The sequence below is a fragment of the Geotrypetes seraphini genome, chromosome 11, assembly GCF_902459505.1.
Source record: "Geotrypetes seraphini chromosome 11, aGeoSer1.1, whole genome shotgun sequence".
NCBI classification, from domain to species: domain Eukaryota; kingdom Metazoa; phylum Chordata; class Amphibia; order Gymnophiona; family Dermophiidae; genus Geotrypetes; species Geotrypetes seraphini.
Genome location: NC_047094.1, coordinates 72,724,385 through 72,747,911, shown reverse-complemented (window position 1 = coordinate 72,747,911; position 23,527 = coordinate 72,724,385). Strand labels below are relative to the sequence as shown.

The 23,527-nt window shown below is 42.7% G+C and overlaps 1 protein-coding gene across 4 annotated transcripts in view; it reads right to left on the bottom strand.

Annotated features, from left to right (window-relative positions):
- Positions 1–23,527, bottom strand: part of XRCC1 (X-ray repair cross complementing 1) — a 176,311-nt gene that overhangs the window by 22,056 nt on the left and 130,728 nt on the right. For all 4 annotated transcript variants that reach the window (XM_033963446.1, XM_033963445.1, XM_033963444.1 and 1 more), the window contains exon 15: positions 20,779–20,912. In XM_033963446.1, the coding sequence (XP_033819337.1) occupies positions 20,779–20,912 (134 nt within the window). The remainder of the gene's footprint in view (positions 1–20,778; positions 20,913–23,527) is intronic.

Genomic DNA, 23,527 nt, shown 5'->3' with positions numbered 1-23,527 from the left:
AGGGGAGAGTCTGGGTGGGCTGAAGATGTGACTTGGGAAAGTTGATCTCGAAGCCCAAGCTCTGCAGAAAACAAATCGTGGTCAAGGTCGCCGAAATGACCTCTGGGGCCGACGGGGCCTTGATGAGCCAGTCGTCGAGGTATGGAAACACCTGAAGACCCATGTTCCGGAGTGCAGCGGCCACCACCACCAGACACTTCGTGAAGACTCTGGGCGAAGAGGAAAGGCCAAATGGAAGCACTCGATACTGCAGATGTAGATGTCCCACCCGAAATCTGAGGAACTTGCGGGAGGCCGGATGAATCGGGATGTGAGTGTAGGCCTCCTTGAGGTCCAGAGAGCATAACCAATCGTTCTGCTCGAGTAGGGGGTAGAGAGAGGCAAGGGTCAACATGCGGAACCGCTCCTTAACCAAAAACTTGTTGAGGACTCGAAGGTCCAAAATGGGACGCAGATCGCCCGTCTTCTTCGGAACCAAGAAATACCGGGAGTAGAACCCCCGGTTTTGCTGATCTACTGGCACCGGCTCGACGGCTCGAAGCCGAAGCAGAGCCTGCGCCTCCTGTAGAAGAAGAGCGATCTGCATCGAGTTGGAAGGATACTCTCTTGGAGGGTGGTCCGGGGGGACCCGTTGGAAATGAAGAGAGTATCCCTCTCTTACGATGGTAAGGACCCAAAGGTCCGAGGTGATCGACTCCCATTGATGATAAAAATGGTGGAGTCGACCCCCGATGGGAAAAACAAGGGAAGATAGAACGTCGGTTATGCTCCCTGGAAGAGAGTCAAAAGGGCTGAGTGGCCTTGGGTGCAGCCGGCATCTGAGGCTTCTGCTGAGACTTCTGTGGAGGCTGCCTCTTCGCAGGCTGTCTCGCTGGGGGAGCCTGTCTTGGTTGATAACGCCTCTGGTAGATTTGAGGCGGTCTAGATGGACGAGACTGTTGAGGCTTAGGCTTAGGACGCAGAATGGATTGAAAAGACTTCTCGTGGTCCGAAAGCTTTTTAGTGACAGTCTCGATAGACTCATCGAATAGATCCGCTCCCGCACAAGGCACATTAGCCAATCTGTCTTGGAGGTTCGGATCCATATCAATAGTGCGAAGCCAGGCCAGGCGACGCATGGCGACTGAGCAGGCCGCAGCACGTGCCGAGAGCTCGAAGGCATCGTAGGAGGATTGCATCAGCTGCAGCCGCAACTGGGACAGGGTTGCCACCACCTCCTCAAACTGGAAACGAGCTTCAGCATCGATGAAAGGGACGAACTTGCGGAGGACCGGCAAGAAGAAATCCAAATAAGAAGAGAAGAAGAAATTGTAATTGAGCACTCGAGTCGCCATCATCGAATTTTGGTAAACTCGTCTACCAAACTTGTCCATCGTTCTCCCCTCCCTGCCCGGAGGCACAGAAGCGTAGACCTGGGAAGGGTGAGAACGCTTGAGAGAAGACTCGACCAGCAGAGACTGATGAGAAAGTTGAGCTCCCTCAAACCCCTTGTGGTGAACGATGCGGTATCGAGCATCCAGCTTGCTGGGAACCGCAGGGATAGAATACGGTGTCTCAAAACAGCGCATGAAAGTCTGGTCCAGCAATTTATGCAAAGGAAGCTGAAGAGTCTCCGCCGGAGGGTGAGGCAAATGCATCGTATCCAAATACTCCTTAGAATATTTAGATCCAGTATCCAAAGTCACATCTAAGTCATCCGCCATCTGTCGGAGAAAAGATGAGAAAGACAATTGGTCCGTCAAGGCCGGCCGCCGAGACGGACTAGACGAAGTGGAAGCCTCCGGGTCTAGGGAGAGCTGAGACCGGCATGGAGAATAAGAGGTAGATGGTTCCTCATACTCTGGTCCCTCCGGTTGGGAAACATCGGACGATGAGTATCCCAAATGTTGCATCTTTTTCTGTGGGGACACTTCCGAATGACGTGAGGAGTGTCGAGATGAATGACGAGAACGATGCCCCTCCCGGTGCCGGGATGGGGAGCGAGAACTTCTGTGCATCGCACGATCCCCCGAAGCCTCTAAGGAATGGATGGGGCACGAAGCGGTGGATCGCAGAGGTGGCAAGGACGCGGACTCACGCAGCGCCACCCAAGTCTGGTATGGAGTGCGGAAGAACTCTTCCTGCGATGCAGTATGCCCAGGACTCCGAATATCAGGGACCGTCCCAGCGCCCTGTTGCCTTGGAGGAGTAATGGGCTCTAAAGGTGGCATATCAGGAAGGGAAGCCCTCCTGGAGGCATCCGCCGCCCTCCGCCGATCCCCCTCGTCGAGCAGCGAGATCGAACGGCGAGGAGGAGGGGGAGGGGGCGGACCGCCCTCAGGGACCGGTGCTCGGACTTCACCCTGAATGTTGGCGATAAGCCGGGGTCCCATAGTTTGCATAAGCTCGACAAACTGAGCTTCCAGCAGGGATCGAAGCGAAGCCGATATGGAGGGATCCGCACCGAAAGGGGGTCCTCCTGCACGGTCTTCGTGCTCCTTCGCGGCCAAGTGCTTCTGCTTAGTAGCTTTGGGCACCTTGATGACCACGGGAGGGACAGTGGAAGGCGGTACCTGAACCGAAGAGACAGAGGCAGGCGCCGCAGCGGAACTGGAAGCCGCAGCCGGTGTAAACGATGCTGGCTTCATGATGCCGGATGCGGAAGTCGTCGATGCAGGTTTCGAGCGAACCGGTGAAACCTCAGCAGATGTAGAAGCAGATAGATCCTTGGCAGTCTCCATCTTGAACATCGACTCCCAAAGTAAGCAACGCCGCTTAAACGAGTGCGCAGTGAGCGTGGAGCAAGGCCGGCACGATTTCGGAACGTGGTCCGGACCAAGACACTGAAGGCAGCGTCGATGCGGGTCCGTCAACGAAATCGCACGCTGGCACTTGCTGCACTTTTTAAAACCGGTGATTGGCCGTGACATAGGCCGGAAAATCGACGCTGCAATGTCAAAAGAGGTAGGCCGCAGCCACGAGGCCGGGCCGGCCGAACCGCCGGAAGAAATAATTTTGAACTTTTTTTTTTTTTTTGAAAAAGTAAAGTAAAGTAAAGTGAATTCAAAGAAATAAACCAAAACGCGGGTTAAAGAAGGCAAAGAAAAACTGAAATTCAGTCAGCGCAGATTGAAGAGAACTTCTCAGCTCCGCGGAAAGAAAAGAACTGAGGAGACACGCCCGGTACATCGGGCGGGAAGGCACTGGCGCATGCGCGGTGCGGGCATCTCGAAACTTCTAAGTTTCTTCAAGCAAGACATGCTTTCAAGATGTCCGTATCGGGGCTCTGTCGGATGACATCACCCACTAGTGAGAATACCTGCCTGCTTGTCCTGGGATAATGGGATAACCCTACCTGAATGGCCTGCTTCAATTGCATCCATCTGAAATATTGTGATTTATTCAAACCGAATTTATTTTGCAATTGTGAAAATTCAAGCAGTTTACCTTTATTTATTACATCTTCTAAAATCCGAATTCCAGCAATCATCCAATGTTTCCAGATAATTTTAAAACCGCCAACTTTGATCTTTGGATTGAGCCATATTGTTTGAGTCGTTGATTTAGTTATTGGAATAGGAGTTAGATTACTTATATATCTTATAGTTTTCCAAGTATCAACCAATATTTTGTGATCCTTATATAACCTTGGCATTTGAATACTGATAACATGACTTAGACGTAAAGGAAACATTAATCTCCATTCTAACCAGAACCAATCTGGTATATGTTCAATGGGTTCTGGGAGGATCCAATACATACACTGATGCATAATATAGGCTTGATGGTACCTATAAAAATTTGGAAAATTTACCCCTCCCTCCGCAATTGGTCTTTGTAATGATACTAGAGCAATTCTGGGGTTTTTTCCAAGTCAAATAAATTTTGTTAACATCTTATCCAGTTTTTTATAAAATGACCCCTGAAAAAAAATTGGTATCATACCCATTTGGTAACAAACTACTGGTAATATCATCATTTTTACAGTTTGTATTCTCCCCCACCAGGATATGCACAGAGGATTCCATTGCTCACACATTTCTGACACTTTTTGTAATATATTTTTTTCATTAATTTTCATTGTCTCATCTACAGTTTTTGTAATCCAAATTCCTAAGTATTTTATTCCTTCTTCTTTCCAAATAAAAGAAAATGAATCAAATAGACTTTTTGTACAATGTACATTGAGTGGAAGTACTTCTGATTTATTCCAGTTTATTTTATATCCTGAAAATTTTCCAAATTTTTCAATCAATTCAAGCAAATTTGGAATGGTTGTTTCCGGATTTCTCAAGTAAAGTAAAATATCATCAGCATATGCTGATAATTTATATTCTCTATCTGAATGTGGAATACCCTGTATCTCCCTTGTTTGTTCTATAGCTAATAACAAGGGTTCTAAAACGATATCAAAAAGCAGTGGAGATAGTGGGCATCCTTGTCTAACTCCCCTTTGCAGGGGAGTTATACAATGCTTTTATTATTTGTATAAAACCGGATCCTATACCAAACCATTCCATTGCCTGAAACATGAAGGTCCATTCCACTCTATCAAAAGCTTTTTCAGCGTCTAATGAAATAGAGAATGTTGGGTCATTAATGGATTTTGTCAAATATAACATGTGATGTGCCAATCTAGTATTATGAGATGAATGTCTTTGAGCAACAAAACCTGTCTGATGCATATCAATAATGAAAGGGAGAGCTTTAGCCAATCTTAATGCTAATGCCTTGGTCAAAATTTTTCCATCTACATTTATTAAAGAAATAGGTCTATAATTTGAAACCAAAGTGGGATCTTTATTTGGCTTAGGTAAAACTATAGTTATTGATTCAGCCATAGTACCTGTGATATAACCTTTATTTAGTTGTGTCTGATATAATTTTAATAAATAGGGCATTGTAATGTTTTGAAATGATTTATAAAACTCTACTGTATAACCATCTCCACCTGGAGCGGATCCAACCCTAAGGGACTTCAATGCTGTATCTAATTCTTTTAAGGATATTGGTTCTTCTAAACTTCGTTTTATATGTTCAGGAATTTTCGGTCCTTTTATTAACTTTAGAAATTCTAAACCATCTTTTTCCTTTTCTGAATAAGGCTCGGAAGAATACAATTTTTTATAGAATTTCAAAAATTGTTTCATTATGTGATCATTGTGAGATAACATTTCTCTATTCTCATTTTGAATTGCAATTATTTTTGTTTTTTGTTTTTTTTGCTTTGAGATAATTTGCTAGCATTCTTCCCGCTTTATTTGAATTTCCATAATACAGAGCTTGTTGTACAAATAAATCTTTTCTAATGATTTTTGAAGAAATTTCATTATATTTACCTTTAGTTTTTAACAATTCTTCTTGTGTCAAATAATCCCATTTTTCAATTAATTTTGATTCTAGAGACTTTATTAGTTTTTCTAATTCTGTAAATTGTTTTTTTTCTTTTTTTATTTGCATTGCTGAATAAGAAATAATTTGTCCTCTAATGTATGCTTTAAAAGCATCCCATAAAGTCTCTATGGAAATTTCTTCTATATCATTAATTTGAAAATATTCTTCCATTTTTTCCATAAGATTTGTACAAAAGTCAGTATCTGCAAGCAGTGTATTATTTAATTTCCATATAGGTTTATTTCTATTTTGATCTATTATTTTAATTTCAATCCACACTCCACCATGATCTGATAATATAATTGGATCAATGATAGCCTGTGTGACTTGATGTACTAATTGATTAGAAACAAAAATATAATCTATTCTAGAAAAAGAGTTATGGACTTGTGAACAAAATGAAAATTCTCGACCATCAAAATGAAGTATGCGCCAAATATCTTTTAAATCACAAGATTGTACCAAATTATCAAGTCCTAATGATTTTATAAATCTTCTCGGATTTTTATCCATCAATGGATCCATCACAGCATTGAAATCTCCTGCTACTATTAAATTTGAAGTAGCCAGTGGAAGAAGTAATTGTTGTAGAGTTTTAAAAAATTCATTTTGATTCGAATTAGGGGCATATATATTAAAGAGCGTCATGGTGGTATTTCCCATGTCCATTTCTACATATATCCATCTTCCAAGAGGATCAGCTGCCTTAAATTTAAATGAAGCAGTACATTTTTTATTTATTAATATAGCAACACCAGCTTTTTTTCCTATTGCTGCAGAAAAGAAACATTGTTTGACCCAATTACCTTTTAGCTTTATGGATTCATTATTTGACAAATGGGTCTCTTGTATGCAGCATATATCAGCGTTTTGTCTTTTTAAAAATAATAATGCCTTTTTTCTTTTAATCGGGTGATTGAGACCATTAACATTTAAAGAGATTATCTTAAGATCCATTATATATTATTGTAATTTGTAATATAACAATCCTATCTTCAGTGTTTTTAATAAACTTTATTTTCCCATATATAAGATAGTTTGAAGAATTTCCTATTTTGCCCGTACCCTTAAAATTTAATACCCTCCCTTTCCCTCCCTTCCCACCCCATATATATACGATCACTTGGAAACGCAAAATAGATCAGGTCTGACATTACTCCATTACAAGCTAAAATATTATAATTTTATAATTATTACTCCATATTAATAACATATCTTATCATTTCATTTACTGAATTAGTTTATAATTTTATATCTTTGTTTTCTTTTATATTTACTTTCAAAATTCTATATATTCTTTTATTTCTTTAGTATATAAGGAATTGCCTATATTTGACAACCTCCCTTTACTTTTATCTATCTTATCTAATGAGTATATTTGATTTCCAATTTTTTTTTAAATTTTAATATATATTTCTCTATTTTTTTTTTTTTTCCCATAAAGAAATATTATCTTAATTTTACTATGTTATATCTACAAAGCAATATTTTCACCTAGAGACAACATTACAATCTCTCATATATGAATGTCTTTTCTTGAAGGTCTAAATATGGTTGTATATTACTATATTATTTAAATTATAGCAACCTTTTGGGCTGAATTTCTTGGGGTTGTCACACATTGCATTTCTATCATAGAAGAGATCACAACATTTATACTTATCAAAGTAACCTCCATCAGATTCTAATTAGGTTTTTTTTTTTTACAATTGTATATATTATAGGTGGAGGTAGACTTTATCAATATCTTGTTGTAATATCTTGAAAATAAATAGCCTTTCAATGTATCGATTTCTAACCAATTGATCAGCAGTAAGCAGTAATGATTACTTTCATAGTAATACAAAAAATTTAAATATCAGGTCTTTTTATAAGATAACAATAATTTGCTCATTTATGTTTTATCTCCAATGCAGCATTTTTAAAGTGAGCCAAAAATAAATATAAGAGAGTCATGACTATGAGGGCTGCCATCTCTCCATAATTTTAAAGATGACCTTTGTCCTTTTATTTTAATTTGTAGTGATGTCTACCCTCTTTTTAAATATATAACTTGTATCATATTTTGCTCTGAGCTTAGCTTTTTTTTTTTTTTGGTGTATTGCTGGGTTTTTATTTATTTTTTTTTTCATCCACCTATTAGTTGTAGAACTAAGCATTTATTATATCAGAATTCTAAAAAGCTGAACTTTTTTACATCACTTGAGGTCCATTTTAGACAGATACTTGTACCATGCTTAGTTCTCAGGAGCCCTTGTATTTTGGCAGGACTACTTTAACCAAACCCTGCACAACCATCTTCCTATTCTTCTCATAGTGCATGAGACTGAGATATGAGCCATGGACCTCTTCAGAGTTTTTACCTCTGCTGCAACCTATATTTCCTCTTTTGTATACAAAGGGGTTAAGAACTGGATTTCCTGAGACACTAATATACACCTCTTTCCAGGCATTTTAGTACCCAACACTGCTGATATAAGCCCGTTGATTAAGATATCATGAATAATCGTCTTTTTAAATACTTTGGTTTTTGCATATTCTTTATCTGGATGCAATGGGTTGCTGTCCCCTGTTAACTTAGAAAAAGTTTCAATATCACTCTGTGTAAAGACTTTGCTGAGTTCTGCTCTGTCTCCAATCTGCATCTGCAAGCACCGGAGAGGTACTGGTCTGGAAAGCAAGGCAGAAACTGGTCCTCTTCTCAGTAGTTGTTGTCCTAGCTTTATCCTGGTCCACATTTCTCATTCCTGGTGCTTTGAGTGAGCAAGAACAGCTCAGTTTATGGTCAGTTCTCTGTTGTTGTCAGTTTTTTCGATTTTTTATCGTGAATCAAGTGAAGTGGTGCGTTTTCTTTTTTATAAGAGTTATTTCTTATCTGTATTTTTCCTTCCATGTGTTATTTTAAACTTCCTTTGAGTTTTTTTTTTTTTTAGTTTCCTTTTGTCTTTCCGTAGACGCAGTACGTAGAATCAGTCTTTCTTCTTCATTTCCGGTGCGCTTCTCAGCAAGAGGAGACTTCCTGCTTATGCGCAGTTTCTTTTCCTTTTACTCAGCGACTGCAGCACTTTCAGTGTTTTCTCTTTCCTTTCTTTCTTTTTCACTTCTCCCTGAGAGCACGAAGTGATGATGCCAAACATCTTTCAAAAGGCTGTCCCATTTCATTCTTCTGGTCTGCATATACTTAGAATTCTCTAGGTAAGTCAATTTTTTTTTCCCCCCCCACGTCATTGGCTATTGACGTGTTTGCATTCTTTTTGAGCTTGTTCCATGCTCTTGTTTGTATTCTGTGTTGTTTTTTAAAGTAATTTGAAAGTTCCAGCATTCTAAACGGTGTATTTTTAAAGTATAAATTTTTTTGTAGTGAAATTAATTTATAATTTATAATGGAATAAATCAAAGTGAAAAGTTTTTGATATCTTTTTAGTCTCATTGAAATATTTTAAAATAATTCCAATTTTCTTTTAAGAAGTCATTGGTTGTTCGTATGTGTCAAGGTATTCTGCTAATTTTTTAGGATCTGTAAAATTTTGTGTTTTATTTCCTAATGTTACCTTCATTATTGCTGGGTAGAGAAGTCCATATCTTGCCCCTAGTGTTCGTAGTTGGGGTCTTAAATCAAGAAGTTGTTTTCTTTTCTGGGCAGTTTCTCTAGCAAAGTCTGGTACAATATGTATCCGTGCATCTTGACATCTTAGATTTTTGTTTTCTTTAGCTAGCTGGCATATTTCAACTACATGTTGATATCTTAGTAATTTAAAAATATAAGTTCTTGGTCCTTTTTGTGTGGTTGTTTTTTGTCCCGGTATTCTGTGTGCTCTCTCTATTTCAAGAGGCATCTTGGATTTTATAGGCAGTATCTTTGGGAGGAATTGTTGTAAGAAATTTATGGGATCATTTTTTTCCACTCCTTCCGGCATCCCAATAATTCTTAAATTATTTCTTTTTTCTCTATTTACACAGTCTTCCAGATCTTTCTTTAATATTTCCATTTCTTTCCATGCTTGTTTGTTTTGTATAACCTCAGCATGTACTTCTTCCGATCTTTCCTCCAAGTGTGTCATTTTGTTGTCTATTAGATCAACTCTTTTTGTTAATATGGCAACATCATCAATTGCCTTTTGTAGTTGTTTTTTGATTTCCAGTACTATGTCCTTTATTTGTTTTATTTCTGCCATCATATCTTGATCTTCTGAAGGCAATGGTACTCTTGATGGTGTCCCTGGCTCTGGCTTTGATCTTTTGTTACTGCTTGTTCCTGCTCCTCCGGCTCCTGTATCGGTTTTATTTTGTTTGCCCGATGCCATTTTCTTCTTATCTATCGTTTTTTCCAGTAAAAATTAAATTTTTGGAGTTGTATGTATGAAGTATTAGCTTGTCTGGTCTGGAGCTCAGCTATTACCCGACCATTTGCTTGCGTGTCCAAGTTCTAGAATCTTGATAAACAAATTGAAGAGACCTGCAAAGATGTTAACATTCATGCTGGCCAAATTACTTAAGATACTCTGGAATATGCACATAGTAAGTCCTTTGGGTAAGAGTTGAAATTTTAAAAAACAAATTCTGTAGTAAATAGGAAGCCAATGCAAGTGTAAAAAGAGAGATGTAATGCGATTACTTTCTCACATTACCCAAAACTCTTAACGCAGCATTCTGAATAGTCCAGAAAACCCTCTCTACTCAGCAATGCTATCAACAGAAATGGTCACGTTTCAATACGTAGTGTACTTTCCACCATCAAGATGCTCCATTTTCTTCTCTATCCTGTCAACAATAAATCTCTGGCCTCTCATCCTTTAGTTTCCAGGTTTATGAAGAGACTTTTCAATTCCAAACCTCCACTCAAACCACCTCCAGTTGTCTGGGATCTTAGCCACTTTGATGAAACCACCATTTAAACCAATGGCTTCTCACCTCAAGTTTCTCATTTGGGAAGTGGTCTTCTTGATTTCTCTCACCTCTGCCTGTTGAGTGAGTTAACTCCAAGCCTTGGTTTCAGACCCACTGTTGTCACAAACCCGATACTGAGGTCAGGTTTGTGACTGAGAAAATACAAAAACCCCTAATCTTTAAAAGGGCTGATCAATGTAGCAGCAGTGCTAGCAGGGGAGAACAGGATTCTAGCCCTGATGAGAGTGCCCAAGAGCAGGAGCCCTGGGGGGAGGGGAAGCAGAATGAGTTTGAGAACTTCCCTGAACCTAGAACAGTCCCTGCTAAAAAGCACTCTGGAAGGCAGGCTCTTAATCAATCTAGCACACAGCTCCTGAGACTAATTGAGCAACACCAGAAGGCTCAGCAAAAGCCAACCCATTCCCCTTTCAGGATAGGGCGTGGCTTTCTCAAGTCTGGTCATAACCAGCAGTCCAAGCTGGGAAGAGTCAGTCTGGATCCAACCGTGGAAGGAGACTCATGGCCAGGTGCTGCTCCCGTAGCTCAGCAAGGGAACGAGATTGAGATGAAGGACCTGAGTAACTTCCCTTTGACAAACCTACCTGAGGAAGCAATGGATATTACCTGTGAGCTTGGAGAAGACTGCATGGAAGAAAGTTAAGTTGTTTTTCTATGTTTTTTCTTCTCTTACAAAACTGATTGGTGTTTTGAGGCACCTGGGACTTGTGCTAGCTGGGACTATGTGTGTGTGAGCATTTTTATTAAGTCTCACCCTAAAGAAACTCTAAGGACTGTGAACTCTGTTTTGAATTTTTGTTTGCCTTTTTGTGTTAAGGACACGTTAGCTACTGATTGTTTTTCAGTGGGAGTTGTGGGGTCTGAATCCACAAAGATCCAAGGTTGGGATAGAGGGGCCATTCTCTGGCAAGTTAATTAAGTGGATTCAGCAACTCCCCACCCCCGCCAGCTTGGCTGGTTTAAAAGGGGAGAAGCCTGTGATACACTCAGGCTAACACAGTGTGCTTGCTATAACAAACTGTCTTTAAGTTTCAATAATAAGGACTACCTGATAAAGGCTTACCCTGAGGAAAGGGCTGCTTATGTTTAGCTCTGGAATAAGCTGGACTACTGAGCTTTCTTTTTGGTTTTCTTTTACTTTTTTTGATTTGGGACATGAGCACAGTGACTGTATTAAATAAAGTGTGCTATCTTTAAAAACTCAGATATCCTGAGCATTTTTGTGTGTCCTGACATTATTAGCACCAGCAGGGCCTTTCAATTCGCGAAGGCACGTCCAGGAACTGTATTTGTGCGCAGCACCCGGTAGCCATTCTGACTAGCCAATACCGGGTGTGCGACAAGTGGTGTCAGAAGTGGGATATAGTGCCTCCTGCTGGTGACATGTGAGAATTGGAAAAAAAAAACAAAAAACGTTTTTGTTTGGAATTTTTTTTTTTGGGGAAAAAAAAAAAAAGAAAACCCATTTTGGATTGTGTTTTTTTTTGAGCTTGTTGGTTCCAGTTACTGTTCTTTGGACTCTTTTTGTCGGTGGTTGCAAGGAGGTGCAGCAGGACGAACAGCCAGGAGCAGTGCAGTGGAGGAACCAAGGACCGGATCCAGAGGGACCTGACCGGACCGGACCTGCTGGAAGCTGAGGACTGCGGAGGACACAGTGCCGGAAAGCAGACAGCGGGGACCGGAGGTGGTGTGTTGCAGTGCAGAGCCCAAGCCGTGCGGAGAACGACTGGAGGCCAGGGAGGCCTAACAACCAAAGGCGTAGACTCATCAGTACTGCGGGTAAGAGTACCCAACCTAAGGGGCTGATGAGGATAAAAAGTAACCCTAGCTTGAGTGGCTGACATTTCCTCCACCGGAAGGGGTGTCAGGTTATTTGAAGTGCCACACTTGGGTTTCTCTTGTGTTTGTTTGCCTTCCAGATTCAGCAAAGATGGATCAACAACAGTTGATGGCATTCCTCGCTGCGGAGAGGCAGAAGCAGAGTGAAGACCTGCAGGCCGTCCTTAAAGCCAATCAAGACCTTTAGTATCGGTCTCAGGAACATTCCCGGAGACAACATGAGGAAATGGTCACAGCTATGGGGGAGCAGACAAAGCTATTTAATCAACTGCTACAACAATCGCCTCCAAGACCAGCCGGGAGTCCAATCCAGAAACCTGAGCCCGAGACAGCGGTAGGAGCTGATTTTTTATCTAGGTTGGACTTAGGCAGGATAACCTCTAGTGTGACGTCTGATGGAGCCTGGGAGGAGGTTGAAAGGGTTGCACCCTCAGGTGGTCATTCCTTGGAAAAGGTAGCGGGAGACTATCTGGATCTCGGCTGGGTTGAGAAAGCCACCCCTGCTCAGAACCCTGAGGGAATGCAGGAGCAGTTAAGGGAAGGGAAGGCTACTCACCCCCAACCCCAGAGGGATAAAACCCAGGGTTATCCCAAACATAGGGAGGGTCGCCGTTGTTTTCAGTGTGGGAAAAGGGGACACACCTGGTGGTTTTGCAAGAGAGAAAGAGATTTGGGGGTCCCACGAGGCTTAGCTACGTCTTGCCCCAGGGAATTTCAGGCGTCAGTCTCTATAGCCGGGAAAGAGGTGGTGGCCCTGGTTGATACAGGGGCCGACCAATCCATGATGGCCAAAGCTTATTGGAGACAACTATTCCCCAGGGAAAAGGTAGGGGAAGATGTTGACACTATCGCCATTAGATGCATTCATGGGGACAACGTAAGATACCCACTGCGACCGACTACGATACTGTATAAGAATAAGGTTTATAATGTCACTTTGGCAATAGTGCCGAGAGCTCCATATGCCCTGATATTAGGCCGGGATTGGGAGGGCCTGGAGGATTACTTAGGCACTAAAAAAGGCTTAGTAGGAACTCGGTCTCAAGGTCCCGTGACTTCAGGAGAGGAGACAGAGTTGGGCAGTGTTTTTCCCTTTAGCGGAGAGGTGGTGCAAAGATACCCCGGGAGGCAAAACCAACAGACCCCAGCTCAGAAGCGGCAGCAAAAGCGACAAAGGACTCAGGCTCTCAAACAAGTGTCCCATACAAAAGAGATACCCTGGTTACCAAAGGAGGTAGTGGAGGCTTTCCCTACTTTTCCGGAAGAGCAAAAAGCCGATGCCTCCCTCCAGGAGGCATGGCAACAAGCGTCCATACCTTCTCAGGGCTTAATTAAGTTTGGGAAAAGGCATGGGTTACTATATAGATGGAGCCCGGGGGAGACCCCTCATACCAGAAGGGAACAGCTAGTGGTTCCACAGGGATTTAAGAAGATGATATTGCAAACTGCCCATGACCATCCTCTGTCAGGGCACAAAGGGGAGGAGGCAACTAAGAGACAGATTTTGAGGAGATTCTTTTGGCCAGGGGTGTCTCAGGATGTGGCCAATTTTTGCAAGTCCTGCCCCGTCTGCCAAAAACTGTCCTTAAGTAAACCTGCCCGGGCCCCGCTCATTCCCATTCCTAAGGTGGAGGAACCGTTAGCCAGGCTGGCAATGGACATAGTGGGTCCGCTGGAGAAAACTCCACGGGGACATGGTTTTATCCTGGTGGTCATGGATGTGGCCACCAGATATCCGTGGGCTTTCCCGTTGCGGAAGACATCTTCACCTGCTATTATGAGGGAATTAATAGGACTGTTTTGTACAGTGGGGTTTCCAAGAGAAGTATTGACAGATCAGGGTAGTAATTTCCTCTCAAAGGAGATGGAAAGTTTTTGGCAAGGGTTTGGTATCCGACATATAAAGACGTCGGCCTACCATCCCCAGGCCAACGGAATGGTTGAACGTTTTAACCAAACGCTCAAGCAAATGCTAAAGAAGACCTTAGGACAGGAAAGGAAAGATTGGGATCTTTTCGTCCCCTTGGTGCTGTTCGCAGCCCGGGAAAAGGTCCAAGACTCTCTCGGGGTAAGCCCCTTTGAGATGTTGTATGGTAGAACTCCCCGAGGTATACTGGATATTGTAAAAGATCAGTGGGGGTCACCGGAAGGGGCGGAAGCCAATGTTATTTCCTACTTGGACCAATTGAGAAAAAGGCTATCACGGGTGGCCCAGATAGGTAAGGGCAACTTAGAATGGGGTCAACAAAGGCAGAAGTGTTATTATGACAGGAAGACCAAAACCCGTCACTTAAAGGTGGGTGATAGAGTGTTGATTTTGGTACCCTCGGATCCACATAAGTTTCTGGCCGAGTGGAAAGGACCGGCCACTATTGTGGAGAAACTAAATCAAGTGGATTATCGGGTCCGGGATGAAAAAAACAGAATCCAGACATACCATATCAACCTCTTGAAGCCCTGGCGGGACAGAGAAACTTTGGCCCTGATGGCCGAACAAAATCAGGACGATGACTTAGGACCCCAAATAGCGGACCTAGACCAATCGGAGAGAGTCAACATAGGGACCGATCTGACAGATAGGCGGACCAGTTGAAAGCCCTAGTACAGAAGTTCCAGGATGTGTTTTCCCCCATACCTGGGCGTACCGAGCTAGTCAAACATGAGATAATCACTACCCCGGGCAAGATAGTAAGGGTGAAACCTTATAGATTATCCGAAGGGAAGAAGGACTTAGTGCAAAAACTGGTGGTCGAAATGTTAGCCTTGGGGGTGATCGAACCATCCCAAAGCCCTTGGTGTAGCCCTATCGTTATAGTGCCCAAGGCTGATGGTACCCCTAGGTTTTGCATAGACTTTAGACAGCTCAATGAAATTTCACAGTTTGATGCCTTCCCTATGCTGCGGGTAGATGAATTATTAGACCGATTGGGGCAAGCTCAATATCTCTCTACCCTAGACCTAACCAAGGGCTATTGGCAGATCCCCCTTTCACCTAATGCCAAACCTAAGACAGCCTTCAGTACCCCTCATGGTTTATATCAATTCAAACGTATGCCGTTCGGACTCCATGGTGCCGCTGCTAGTGCCAAAGAGGAATCACAGAAGTGCTAAGGGGGCATCACCAATATGCTGAGGCCTACTTAGATGATATTGTGATATACTCTCAAAGTTGGCCACAGCACTTGGAGCAGGTAAAGGCTGTTTTGGAATCATTGAGGAAGGCGGGATTCACGATTAACCCAAAGAAATGCTATTTGGGGCAGAGGGAAGTTAAGTACTTGGGGTATGTCGTAGGGAGAGGTCAGGTTAAGCCCCTGGTTGACAAAGTGCGATGTATAAAAGACTACCCTTTGCCAAACACTAAAAAGCAGCTCCGAGGGTTTCTAGGACTGGTCGGGTACTACCAATGGTTTATTCCCGCATTTGCCACCAGGGCTTCGGCCCTCACGGATATGTTAAAAAAGAATCGTCCAGATACCCTCTGGTGGGAGGCTACGGGTAGGAAAGCAGTAGAGGACCTAAAAAAGGCCTTGTGCACGGACCCGGTGCTTAAAGCCATTGACTTTACGAAACCACTAATCCTGCAGACGGACGCCTCTGGGACAGGGTTAGGGGCAGTACTTAGTCAAGAAGTGCAAGGGATGGAACATCAGATATTATATTTAAGTCGGAAGCTACACCCCAACGAGAGAAACTATGCCACAGTTGAGCTAGAATGCTTGGCCGCCCGGTGGGCGATGCAATCTCTAGAGCATTACTTACAAGAACGTGAATTCACGTTGGTTACGGATCACTCAGCATTAAAGTGGCTTAATACGATGAGGAATAATAATGCTCGCCTCACCCGATGGTATTTGGCCCTTCAAACCTTTCGATTTAAGGTTGTGCATCGACCGGGGCGGCTGAGTACAAATGTGGATAGTTTGTCTAGAATACAGGAGAACCCTGCGTCCCCTTTAAAGCCTGAGGACAGTCATCAACCAAAGGTGGGGGTATGTCACAAACCCGATACTGAGGTCAGGTTTGTGACTGAGAAAATACAAAAACCCCTAATCTTTAAAAGGGCTGATCAATGTAGCAGCAGTGCTAGCAGGGGAGAACAGGATTCTAGCCCTGATGAGAGTGCCCAAGAGCAGGAGCCCTGGGGGGAGGGGAAGCAGAATGAGTTTGAGAACTTCCCTGAACCTAGAACAGTCCCTGCTAAAAAGCACTCTGGAAGGCAGGCTCTTAATCAATCTAGCACACAGCTCCTGAGACTAATTGAGCAACACCAGAAGGCTCAGCAAAAGCCAACCCATTCCCCTTTCAGGATAGGGCGTGGCTTTCTCAAGTCTGGTCATAACCAGCAGTCCAAGCTGGGAAGAGTCAGTCTGGATCCAACCGTGGAAGGAGACTCATGGCCAGGTGCTGCTCCCGTAGCTCAGCAAGGGAACGAGATTGAGATGAAGGACCTGAGTAACTTCCCTTTGACAAACCTACCTGAGGAAGCAATGGATATTACCTGTGAGCTTGGAGAAGACTGCATGGAAGAAAGTTAAGTTGTTTTTCTATGTTTTTTCTTCTCTTACAAAACTGATTGGTGTTTTGAGGCACCTGGGACTTGTGCTAGCTGGGACTATGTGTGTGTGAGCATTTTTATTAAGTCTCACCCTAAAGAAACTCTAAGGACTGTGAACTCTGTTTTGAATTTTTGTTTGCCTTTTTGTGTTAAGGACACGTTAGCTACTGATTGTTTTTCAGTGGGAGTTGTGGGGTCTGAATCCACAAAGATCCAAGGTTGGGATAGAGGGGCCATTCTCTGGCAAGTTAATTAAGTGGATTCAGCAACTCCCCACCCCCGCCAGCTTGGCTGGTTTAAAAGGGGAGAAGCCTGTGATACACTCAGGCTAACACAGTGTGCTTGCTATAACAAACTGTCTTTAAGTTTCAATAATAAGGACTACCTGATAAAGGCTTACCCTGAGGAAAGGGCTGCTTATGTTTAGCTCTGGAATAAGCTGGACTACTGAGCTTTCTTTTTGGTTTTCTTTTACTTTTTTTGATTTGGGACATGAGCACAGTGACTGTTTTAAATAAAGTGTGCTATCTTTAAAAACTCAGATATCCTGAGCATTTTTGTGTGTCCTGACATTATTAGCACCAGCAGGGCCTTTCAATTCGCGAAGGCACGTCCAGGAACTGTATTTGTGCGCAGCACCCGGTAGCCATTCTGACTAGCCAATACCGGGTGTGCGACACTGTTCACAATATTTCATCATAAGGTGGTACTCCGCACCTATCCTAAATTCCTCCCAAAAGTGGTCACAGAATTTCATCTCAATCAATCCACTGTGCTTCCAGTTTTCTTCCCAAGCCCTCATGCTCATCCTGGAGAAATAGCTCTTCACACCTTGGACTGTAAACGTGCCTTGGTTTACTACATACAAAGGACTAAGCCACATAAGACTTCAACTCAACTGTTCGTCTCCTTTGATCCTAACAGTTTGCGCAACCCTGAAACCAAGAGAACTATGTCCACATAGTTGGCGTCCTGCATCTCCTTTTGCTATGCTCAGGCTGGGCTGCAGTTTGATGGTCGTGTAACAGCATACAAAATCCGAGCTATTGCAGCATCAGTAGCTTTCTTACATTCTACTCCCATTGATGAAAATTGCAAAGCAGCTATTTGGTCCTCAATTCACACTTTCACATCTCACTACTGTCTAGAATCCTATTCCAGATGAGATGGTCATTTTGGCCAAACAGTACTACAGAAAGCAAAGTTGCTTACCTGTAACAGATGTTCTCCGTAGACAGCAGGGGAATGCAGTCACACTTGAAAGTGACGTTCTTTGACTAAGCCTAAGCTCTCCTCTAGCTAGGTAAGCTTTTAAAGCTTAATGGGCATGTGCAGGAGTGCCTACACTCACAGCCCCTCCCCTAAGCCTGTCAGTTTATTCTCTAGCAAGGAAGAAAATGCGAGTTGAGGGGAAGGAGGGCAGGCAAGTGTGGCTGCATTCCCCTGCTGTCTACAGAGAACACCTATTACAGGTAAGCAACTTTGCTTTCTCCGTAGACAAACAGGGATATGCAGGCACACTTGAAGTTGAATCCCAAGCTGAAAAATGAAGATGGATGGTGGAAAAAGCAATTACAGTGCGAACAGGTTCCGTAAGACTGATTGGCCAAATTGCAAATCTTGAGCTAAACTCTGATCCAGGAAGTAGTACTTTGTAAACATATGAACCGAGGACCAAATTGCAGCGTTGCAAATATCTTGAATAGGAATGGATTTCAAGTTTGCTATTGAAGAAGCTGTAGCTCTTACTTTATGAGCTCCAATTGTATCAGGCGAGTGAAGTTCCGCTTTTCTGTAGCAAAAGTTAATGCACTTTGCAATCCAAGAGGATAAAGCTCTTTTTGATGCTGCTTTTCCTTGGGTAGCTGGGTTACAGGAAATGAAATGCTGATTTGTCTGACGTAAGAGAGCAGTTGCTTTGAGGTAAAAAAGTAAAGCTCTCCTGCAGTCCAAGGTATGAAGTGTTTGCTCTGTTGGAGAGGAGTGAAGAGGAGGAAAAACCAAAGGCAAAGTAATTGTTTGGTTGAGATGAAAATCTGTGATTACTTTCTCACATTACCCAAAACTTTTAACGCAGCATTCTGAACAGTCCAGAAAACCCTCTCTACTCAGCAATGCTATCAACAGAAGTGGTCACGTTTCAATACGTAGGAAGAAATTTTAGATGAGTCCATAATTGTACTCTATTAGGAAAGAATTGGAAATATGGATATATGTGACCAGTGCTTGAAGTTCACTAACTCTTCTGGCTGAATTTAAGGCTGTAAGTGCTTGAGGAGGACGGGTCTATCAAAACTTTTCATACTTTGCAGTCTGAATTCAGGTTGGCCTCCTCCAATGGATATGCATATTGGCAGTTACACCATTACAGTATATCCATTATTTGCCTTTCTCTACTTGGACTTCTGATTTTCTTGAACAATTTAAGGAAGTACTCTTCCTGGAGGCCCAGGTGGAGATACCTTTATGATTCCATGATCCTAGTTTACAAGACGTGCAGCACAACTTTGATTACTCTAAGCCTATGTTGCGCTGGTTGGCTGATCTGGGGGTGCAGTTACAAGAAGGGAAGCTCAAACAGTATCTTCATATGTTGTCTCACTTATCTTTACCAGTTTCCCTATGGGAGATTAGTTACAATCTGGTGTTGCCCCCAGTACCTAAAGGCTTGCGAGGATTTCAAAAAACAGCTTTTCTTATGGGAATTAAATCCATCTTATTGCATTGGCTGACCTCGCAGCCTTCTTTGGTGGAGCAGCAGAGGGTGTTAATTCAATATTTGCAGATGGAGAGATTACGAGTCCCTGACTTGGATATCCTAAGGGGAGACAGCTGCAATCCCAGTGGGAACCCTTTTGGAATTCCTTGACTCCAGTCACATGAGTAGACTCTTGAATTTGTGAGGGTTATACTTTGATTAGTTTTTCCTCACCAGTTTCACCAGAGAGGAAGTTTGGTTTTTGGGCTTGGGGTGGGGGATATAATGTTGAAAATGTTTCCTTGAAATTGACATATGATGCGGTGCTATTTTGGCATGGTAATGATGGCTAAAAGCCCAATAACTTCCCATAACAACAAACTTCTCTTTATCATGACAGGAGTTGCCATACAACTTATTTTGAAGAACTGGAAAAACTGGGACTGGTTAAATTATAATTTCTGGTGGGAATCTTTATGCCACACTTTTAAACTGGAACGTATGAATGCACTACATAAGGGACATTATAGGAAATTTAAAGATGTCTGGGAACCATTGACAAAATTCTGTAAGGAGCGACTATTGATTTTAATTTTAGCCCTTTGAATATGCCACGTCCAGGGGGGTGGGGATATACCATTAATTTAACTTGGGAAAGGTTATTGAAGGAATCTATGTATTTGTGTTTTTCTTGATTAGTCATTTGGGTGGGCGGGAGGGGTAAAAATGATTGTTTATGTATTTCTGCAAAATGAATGTGCTTTTCTTGAATTATTATATGTACATGTACTTATTTATTGCATTGTTGATAGTTGGAAAATCAATAAAGAATATAAAAAAAAAGAAAATGTTTCCTTGTATCTTTCTACTGGAATTGTTTTTGTCGCACTTTTAGTGCCTTGGAGATTGAGCTCTTGTATTATATTCTTGGTTTGTACGCTGGTTTAATAAAATATTTTTCAACAAACAAACTAAGGCTGGTACTGGGTATATGACGATTTGGTTTAGGATGAATTGGGGAGGACTTTGATAGAAGCTCCAGTGACAGGATGGCTGGAGTGGGCTTCAATGGCAAATCTAGCAGTGGAAACCTAAAAACAGTACTGGGCAGACTTCTTTGATCTATTGCCCAGAAATATAAAAAAAAAAAGAGAATTTAAACACAAATGTATAATGATTTTGACTGTTGGGCATACTGGATGGAAAATTTGGGTCTTTATCTGCTATCATTTACTATGTTACTGCTTGCAAACTTCTAGTCTTCCTTGAACCTAAACTTTGGAAATTCTGTATTTTTAGATAGCGAGTAGTCATATTTGCATGAGCACTAATGCTGAGGTATTTGGAGAGGAGGAATGTCATTACATCTGTCCCTTGCTAATCCCAGGAAGCTTGCTGCACATACCTGGCAGTTCTGGGATAGGAAAGTCTGCTTCTTCTTCCTCAATGTCTGTGTTCTCATCTGTGGAACCACCATAAGGATTGTCTGCTATGGTTTTCAATAACGATGTTTGCTTCTTTTGACCAGCGTCTACAATCCTAGGGGGGTGGAGAGGAGTATCAATAATCAGAGATGGTTGAGTTGTCTACCAGCCATCATGTTTATGGTTTATTTAATTATATCCCCCCCTTTAACCCTTTCAGGACCATAAGGATCGTAGGCCAATTTTTGTGGTTTTGATGACATTTTTATGGTAAAAAAGGCTTGCAGATGCCAAAAAATTGATTTTTTTTGTGAAATATCATTATTTTTATTTTAAAAAATCACACTTCTGGCTTATGGACAGTGTGGCAAGTGAATCTTCTCGTCAATCTGGCAACGACGCTAATGAATGAATGTCGGAACCAGTTTGTTTACATAAAGGCAGTATCATATGGAATCCGTACATATCAAATTTAGAACTGTAGACTATCCCAATCAAAATTTATAGGATTTTAAAGTTATGGGACAAATATGTCCCTTGGTCCTGAAAGGGTTAACAAGGTGGTTACAATACCACATTCACAATAAGCATTACAAACAGCCATAAGATACACATATATAAATTTCATCAACATATTATACAATTTACTCAGTGAAAATGCTCAGCACCCATGCTTCATTTCGCAAAAATAATGTCTCTTCAAAAGCCTCTTAAACAGCTCCCTTGCTAACGATAAAAAAATCACGAATAACTTTAGGGCCCCCACCCTGACACCCTCTCGCCTCTCAGACCCCTCCATAGCTTATCTTTAAAGCCCTGGCAGTGAAGCAGGGCAGAAATGATTTTCCTACACTCCTACCTTGTACAGATCTGCTATCAAAAATGGCTACCTCAAGTTCCCGCAGCAGTCTCCCAAGATCTGCACAAAGCAGGAGTCTAGGAAGATCACTCCTGCTACACTTCACCGCTACACCCTCAGGGCTTCAAAGGTAAGCTGTGAAGGTAGGAGGGAGGCTGTTTGGAGATTCATGAATAGCATGAAAACCACAAATATGAAGGAAGACCTGTATTTCTGCCCAACAGAACAATGCCTTTGCCTCCTGTCGGAAAGGAGCACTCCTGATGCCTTTCTGACTGTTGATATAAGCCACTACCATGGTATTGTTGGAGAAGACTCTGATTACTTTGCCCTCCAGCAAAGATTGCAGTGGGTGCAACGCCATGCAAACTGCTTGAAGTTCCAGTCTGTTGATAGACCACTCTCATTAAGATGGGATCCACTGACTTTGTACTGGGTGACTGTTGCAATGAGACCCCCAGCCGAAAAAGCTGGCACCCACTGTTCAGGTGATCCATGACTCGATATGAATAATAACAGCTTTATTTTTATATAAAATAAACAGGATCCCCTTCACCAGAAACTGTGGCTCTGTAACTAGGATCCTCATATCTGGGTGCCACAGAAAAAAACATGGGTTGATTCCAGACTCCACTCACAAGAGAACACTGGGAAGACAGGGTTTGCGGAGGATCTATTTTCAATTCTCGGAGGGACTTGAAATCTCCAGTAAAACACAGGACTTAAAAAAGTCAGCAAATGGAGGGATCCTTCCCCTAATCTATAGCTGATACCTCCTGGTCCTCTGGATGGGAAACTGTTTCTCCCATCAGGGAAGCTTCACTTTGGGACAGTAAAGGGATCAAATCCGACCCCATGTCCTTTGAGTCCCTGTCCGATGGACCATCATAGTCCAACATAGCCTCCGCTTTCAGGGAGGAAGAGCTCTGGGTCTCCAGCGAGGTCTGTGCACTGGTCCACTCGCCTGCAGATTTGACTGGCGAATTTCTGCCTTGTGCATATGCCTGCCAGAGGAGTTTAATGAACTCTAGGGTAAATGCCTGAGAGCGCAAGTCTCTTTATCCCTTAGGGTAGAGCAAACGCGCCTTTTCTTGGGCTGCGAAGCATCTACACACTTACAGTGTGCAGAGATGCTGTCCTGGGATTCTAGAAGATGTTTCATTCCACCTGACAGGACGATCTGCTTTTCTCTAGCCCTAGAGCCCTGCAGAGGGGCTAAGCCTGAATCTCCCACCCCTCCATCCTATGCTGTGCGGCACATGGCACAAGGGTGCTCTTCAGCTGCCCATCCAGCACAAATAAGGCATGATATAAAGGTATTAGGATCTGAGGACTCCATTCCTACCAATTTTGAGGCAACATGAGGTGTTTTAAAGATGTTTGAGAACTTAGAATAAAACTGGGAAATCCAAGATGGCAGCGATGGCAGCATTTTGATGCCAAAAATGGCTTAAAAATGCTTGAGGGCTGAACAAAAACAAAAAAATAGGATTTTAGAGGGGCGTGAGACAAAGCCCTAGCTGCAGAAACAGTCAAAACACAGTTTTTCTGATCTCTCTCTCCCCCCCTCCCGATTTTCCCATAGGCTGTTACAGTCTGTACTCAGACCATGTGCAGGGAAAATGGAGCCACAGCTCCTTGAAAGAGTAGCTGGAACTGGAAGGATTCTCTACCTTAAGCTGCCAGTCAGATGCCACGCTGAGATCTTTGGGGTGTCAGTTGAAACTTAGTCGGACTGAGCCTCCACTCCCCGGGCCGCAATAAATAATGAAAGGAAGAAGGGGAGGCAAAACTGCAGCCTTCACCATAAGCGCCCCGAAGGACGCTATTGATGCCTAATAGCTTGCGCTCAAGCTCCTGACCAAGTCATG